The following is a 6,758-nucleotide window of genomic DNA, read 5'->3' as shown; positions in this document are numbered from 1 at the left end:
GGGTGGCATCCAGAAGAGCAAAGGCAGCCTAGAAGTCAAAGCCATGGCTGTCTGAAGACAACCTGGCTCCAGCACCACAAAAGGATAAACAATCTGCTGTGTTCTGCCAGCGTGTAAATCACACACTAACATTGCTCCATGCCCCAATAAGTGGGAGTTATTATTATAAAGTTGTCTCTGCAGAGGACGGATGCACCCAAGGTTGGGTACCAGCCATCTCCAACGTACGTCTCGTATGCAACCAACATTTCTCACTTCAACCTGGCTATCAATATAACATGACTTAACGAGAGTTGTGCTGTCTCTCATGCATCAACCAATATTCACACTTAAAATATAAAAGTAACTCTAACACAAAGCAGCTCACGCACCATCCTCTCACTGACCTTGAATCACAACCTGTAGAAAGTGCACACCAGCTTTCCACCAAAGGCATGCATGGGACAAGAAACTGCCACAAAAAATGGCCTTGGGATGAAAATTTCACAGATACTTTTGGCTCACACATCATATGAAGCTTTAGCTTGCATCAGTTCTAGTTCTTTGCTGACACAACCAGCTCTCAATTAGAACCCACTAACTCTTAAATTTCTCCATATTACATTCTTCTGAAAAATAACACACAAGGGCAGCACAGTACTGGGAACTCACATCTTTTTCTTTATCTATCAATGAGGCCTCAAGCTGATGTCGTTTAATGCTTCTGTCCTTCTGTTGGAGAGGAATAACCAGTGTGAAAATGCACAGACAAGGATGACAGGTGGTAGTAGATGCCTGACCTCGTCCAAGCAGCAAGGCACTGGTCTGATAGGAAAGCAAGGAGAATGTGCTTGTGCTGAAGAGGAGATTGGATATCCACAGTTATCTAGTGAAAAAACATCCAATTTGCTATTCCCAGTTGCACATCAAACATCAACATCTTAATACAAGCATGGGTAAGGGTGACAGTTCATGACACTCACAAATATTTACGTTTTTCTAGGAAGTCTCCAGATCCTATTAGATTTAGATCTAATAGATCCCAGATCTCTTACCGAGGATACAAAGGAAGACCCCTGTCCTCATGGCCATCTTTACCAGCTCCTTAAGCCACACCTCTGAGAATGAAGTGTTGCAAGTCTCAGAGAATGCAGGTAAAGATCTTATTCCCAGCCGTCCACCAGTTCACCTAGATCGATCTGTTGAAAGTACACTTGGCCTGTAGTTAGAGCAGGAAGTAGGAGCTGTGGTCTCCAATACTGCTGGATTGCTGGAGAATAAGCTCTTGCTGAGCACAGTACAGATGAGAAGTCTCTAGACTCAGATATTAGTTTGAAAAATGTTTTTGAGAAGATGGATTTAAATGTTTCCTCCAACTCTTCCCCCTTTTACTCGCCCCCTTTAGAATACACTTTTCCTCCTGTGACTGTCGATGGCTTTCTCCTCTTGTCTGGTATTGCCTCTGTCCTCATTCAATCTCCCCTTGCGACTTTCAACCGTCTCATTATATCCATTGACTTTCCTACTCTTCTCTATGATTCCACTCTCATCCAGTTTCACCATCTCCCATGATATTCACACTCTTCTTTATGTTCACAATCCAATCCAAATCCCCATTCTCAGCTTCGTTCTTACACACCCCTTACTCAGTTTGCATGCTCGTTCTCTCTTCCCAGTACACCAAGTCACTCATTGTTTCCCCGAACCGTTAACATGCATTTGTCCCTTCACTCTGACTTATCCCTCTACATTCTAGTTTGCGCCCTCCTTCCCTCAGAATGCTTCAAGTGCCCATGACAGCCACATCCTTTAAGTTCCAGCCCACCTTTCTGTGAACCTTTCCTGATGAGTCCTCCTCAAGTATGGCACCTTTTTCATTTCAGACCCCTGGTCAGTTGAATCCTGGCTGCTTGGCATCAGATACTGTGACTGCTTTGCTTTGGAAGGCCAGTGGGTCTGGTCAGTCTCCGCTTTTCACTCTATAAACATTTAAGAACCACAAGAAAGACCACATCCAACTCTGGCCTCTCTTCAGATGGTTGACCTGTTAATTTTACACCTTTTCACTATGTGTTTTAAAAACTATGAGCAAGCCTGCATAGACTGTGACTTCTTATGAGCTGGTCAACTCAGTGAGGCTTCACCCTTTACACTGCATGCCTTTAAAAACTATAAGCAAGATTGCACATGATGGAGCATCCTTATGAACTGACTGGCACTGACATACTTCACTTCTTACACTGTACGTATTTACACAAAGACTTGGTCATGATAGAACCAAGTGACAGAGGAAATTTATATCTAGCAGAGTTTGGAGAAAGACTTTTATTCCACCAAAAGGACACCTCAGATGCATAGTCTAATTTTTGAGCACATTCTCCTATTTTTAGTTAATGATTGCTCCCATGAATGTGATTTCATTGTGCTGAGGCATTAATGAGTATTCATAGCATATTCATAGATTCAAAAGAGGTTCTGACAATGTAGATTGGGAAAGCTGACTTGCCTGAAAGGAACTTCGTACCAAAGTGTTCATCCATAATCGTGAGCCTGAATTTTTGTCTCCTTTCAACTAAGTTCCTACACTCTCCCTACTAAAAGCCCAGGGAAGGCCTGTTGTCTTCTCTTAGTTATTATATGCTGTGGTAAACAGAAAGAAAGAGTAGAAAAATTATTTTATTTATATATTGAATTTTATCAGCTCCAAGTAAGTACTTCTCAGTCAAGTATTACTGAGTGTAGTCACTGCTGTAGAAAATATGATAGTCAACTCAAGTTTAGTAAGTTCATACAAAAAGTGATCATACAAGTGACTGGAAAATCTGTTCTTGGTCACAGAGGGATAAATGTCAGTCAGTCAGGATAGGAGGGAACTCCCTTGTACTTGTTTGAAAAGTACCACACAATCTTTGACATCCAGCTAAAATTGTTTTACTGTCTCATCTGAAAGATATAGAGGTGTCAGTATGGATGAAATACTCAAATGACTAGAATGGGACTTGAACCAACATTCCTTTGAAGCAGAAGCGAGAGTCTAAGTACTGAGCTAAATCTGAAAGATGAATGACTGTAGAGAAACTCGCTCACACACATTTTATGGTGGGTTAGATGCAGACCACACTTTCCCAGCATCTGTGTGACTGTTTCTTGTTGGAACATCCAACCTTCCTGAATATGTCTGACTTGATTTGTATATAATGATACTTGAATGATGGATAATGTAAATATCTATCTCTGTATAAACAGAGAACAGGAGATACATATTAAGGGCTGTATTTTCCTGTCCAATTAATGGCAGGCATCCAGGTGAGTCATTTGGCAAAATAGGAAGCAGTCATTTCAGGATAGCATCCCGACGTATCAACCTTCCAGAGATATTTCCCAGGGGAAGGTGTTGGTATTGGGAAGTAGGTTGGCTGTATATTGAGAGTCAATTAATTTCATGAAGGAATTTTCTGAAAAACAGTCATGTTGGACTTGAACCGTTAACTGTTTCTTTTTCCACAGTTGCTACCAGACCTGCTGGGTTTTCTACAGCATCCTTTGTATTTGTCTCAGATTTCCAGCATCCTCAGTATTTTGCCTTTAAACATCACTAAGGCCCTAATTAGGGGTGATTTGTGTGATATTGCCAGCAGTTGGTGGCACTAGAGCACCTACTGCCATCCCCATCTGTTCCATACACTGGATTGTCGCAGTCTGTCTGTGGCACGCTTCACCCTGAAACTGGGACTCTGACTCAGGCAGAAATACCATTCCCAGTTGTCATGCTTCACTACAGATCCCAAACAGTCATTAAAAAGAGAGGCAGTGATTTCCCCTAGTGGCTGAAGTTACAAGTAATGTGATTGACCTTAATTATTTATGAGTTGCTAAAATTAGGTGGATTTGCCTAGCAAAGTAATATTAGAAACAAACTGCAAAACAACGACTAGCCGAGAGCAATACCAAGGGAAATTGACCAGTATAATTGAAATGCTTTGAATTCCTCACTTTTGTAAACACATCCTTTTGCAAAATGATATCATGTGTAGATAGCCAATTCCTCTCCTAATTTTATGCCCTTATGCTTTTATGAAGTGCAATAATATGAGTGATTAACAATCTAAATTGGTATTTACCACTCAACTGCAAAAGAATTAGGCAGCAAGAATGCAGTCAAAGTAGTAGGTTCATGTGACGCTAATTAATGCCCTTAATATACGTTAATGCTACTCCTACTCCTCACTGTACATTTCCCGTAGCAGTAGCCATGGCAACCAATAACCCATCAATAGCCAACCCAACATCAGTGCACAATGGTATTACCATAATCTCAGACACAGGAAACAATTTCTAATAATAGATCAGAGCAAAGCTGAATCCTGTAAAGATAATCTGTTAATGCCTCAGAGCTGCACAATAAAACCGAAGTTCACTGTAGAAAAAAAATGATAACTGGTCCACGTCTGCCTCTGGAGAAAACCCAATGCTACATGAGTTTGTATACTTTACTGTATGTAAGAGGCAACATAGCATTATTCTGCAAAACAGCCTCCTATACAAGTAAGTGGCTGTTTAAATTCATTTCGTTTTCATTCTTTTAAGGCTTGAAAAAAAAAATCAGTGATCGAACAAGCTATGGCATGAATAGAATACATTTTAGAGCGGGTAGTGTTAAACTTTTTTACTTTACTTTTTTACTTTAAACTTTATGCCTGAATAACTAATAAAATATTACCTCATTAAGTATTTTCAAATTCCTGTCACAGTCTATATCTTGTTTACCTTATTTATCGCTGCGTTAAGAACAAGTACCATTACACAAAACAAGTATTACCCTCTACACAACCATGGAAAGTGGTATTTTACATATTCTACTGGAAGGAGACTCTTTGCCCAACAGAACTAAACATAAAATGCAACATAAATCTGAATATGAAGTCAGTAGTGATCAGGACTTCTCATTCAAAAATTACACTTACACGAACAAGTCTCCACAGCACCAAGGATAGGTGAGAACTTAATAATTCAATGTGAAGACAATTCCCAAAGTGGTAAGGTTGCCAAGTCCGAGTCAATGTTATTGCTTGGTGATAATGTCAGGCTCTGTCACATGTTTAGATTTCTAGAGTAACACAGTAATGGGGCAGTGTCTACCTCACAATTGGTTCTATGTATAAGCAGGAACAGTACAAGTCAAATAAATTTTATGCACTGAAATGTAACCAACATGATTTTGAATAGGAGTATGACCTAAGCCCTATCCAAATGGGTAATGCCTCATTAATGTATTTCAAGCGGAGCTTCATTAGTACACCGATGTTTTTGAGATCTTCTGCTAGAAGAAGATTGTTAGCCTGGCAGAACTGAACAAAAAGTGCAACATAACACTGGATATGAAGTCATCAGTGATTGGGATTTCTCATTCAAAAATGTCACTCAGTCCTTGTACCAGAATCTCTTGGATTGGCTGCCTTGCATTTTCTATATTCTTAGGGGTTGTACATAGAATTTTCAACATGCAAATGGGCAACTGCTTACTGTTTGGGAAATATTAAATCTGGCGCAACTGAAGAAGGTTTGTCCATTCATGACAAGTTTAACTTTGTTGATGTGGTATCCCAGCAAAGGCAGACAGCTGTTTGTCATGCTTTCTAACACTTCACATCACCCTCGCTGTCTCTGTCTGGTGGGAATGCTCGCAGTTCCAGTGGATTCCTGGGCCTGTGGCCATTCAGTGGGACTGAGGACAGACAGGAATGCCATTGGAGGCTGGAGAATTTCATTTTTTGTTGGAGATTTGTTCAGGTGAATTGGAGGAAGGAAATGCAGTGAGAACATTTGGCAGGTTAACTACTTATGATGTCAGGGTCTCTGAGGCAATTCTCTCTGTACATTGCAACTGGATGGATTACCAGCTTTGGATCCATACAGCACTGGTGGAACCATTTGGAGCTCACATTAGGTCTGAGTTACTGGTGCTTGGAGAAACTGAAACCACAGCAGGCAATAATCCTGTGACCCAGGCTCAACTACTAATGAATGCAGATGGAGTGAACTTGCCATTACTGAAGCGTGCTGTAGAGCAGCAGAGAAAGTACTTCCAATAAAGAGCTGGAAGGGGGTGCCATTGAAACTGAGGTAGAGACCAACAAGGGGAACATGTACACAAACTCTCAGCAAACCTTTAACTCCCAGTGACGTCTGTCTGGTGAGGCTGTTGTTTTTGAAAGCTGATCTGTCCAAATCTGTTCTGTTTCGGCCTAAGTCTGACTATGTAAATCTGATTTGTGGATACTATGATGCACTGGACCATTTAAGATTCATGCAATTTTGCTTTTTGAAAAAAGTTTGGTAAGTTCAGGTGAAAGTAACATCTTGAAGGAGTATTGCTTCTGTGTTTAATTAGACTTGCAGTACTTGATGTTTCAGAAATACTTTTCTGAATGATTATGCTGTTTCAGGTTACCTTGTTGATTCTCAGCTGTAATCCACATGATTCAACAAGCACCTGGTATTGGTGAAGGAAAGGAGATCTAACTGCTGTCAAGAATGTCCATATTTTTTCAGTGTTCCTCATTTTCTAATTATTAAGTGCAAGATTAAAGCATAGAAGGATATTTCTTTTAATGATTTCCTTCTGGAATAAATCTTCAGAATGGTTTAAAAAAAACTTCACAAATCCTGTATTTACCTTTACTACAAAGTGTCAGTGGTGTTGGATTTTGAAGCCGATATAATAAGTGACAGGAACACTGCACAAATACAGCACTACCATTTTTTTTGACAGCATTGAA

The 6,758-nt window shown here is 40.1% G+C and overlaps 1 protein-coding gene across 1 annotated transcript; it reads left to right on the top strand.

Annotated features, from left to right (window-relative positions):
• Positions 1 to 5,720: 5,720 nt before the first annotated feature.
• LOC125485903 (CST complex subunit TEN1-like) lies at positions 5,721 to 6,071 on the top strand. The gene has a single exon (XM_048611126.1). It carries the CDS (start codon positions 5,721 to 5,723, stop codon positions 6,069 to 6,071), a length of 351 nt encoding a protein of 116 aa, XP_048467083.1.
• The last annotated feature ends 687 nt before the right edge of the window (positions 6,072 to 6,758 follow it).

The sequence above is a fragment of the Rhincodon typus genome, chromosome 23, assembly GCF_021869965.1.
Source record: "Rhincodon typus isolate 14 chromosome 23, sRhiTyp1.1, whole genome shotgun sequence".
Classification (NCBI taxonomy): Eukaryota; Metazoa; Chordata; class Chondrichthyes; order Orectolobiformes; family Rhincodontidae; genus Rhincodon; species Rhincodon typus.
The sequence above is the reverse complement of the archived record's forward strand: the minus strand, read 5'-3'. Positions and strand labels throughout refer to the sequence as shown.

Excerpts from the sequence above, each read along its gene's own strand:
- LOC125485903 (XM_048611126.1), top strand. The coding sequence starts at position 5,721 with ATGCCATTGGAGGCTGGAGAATTTCATTTTTTGTTGGAGATTTGTTCA.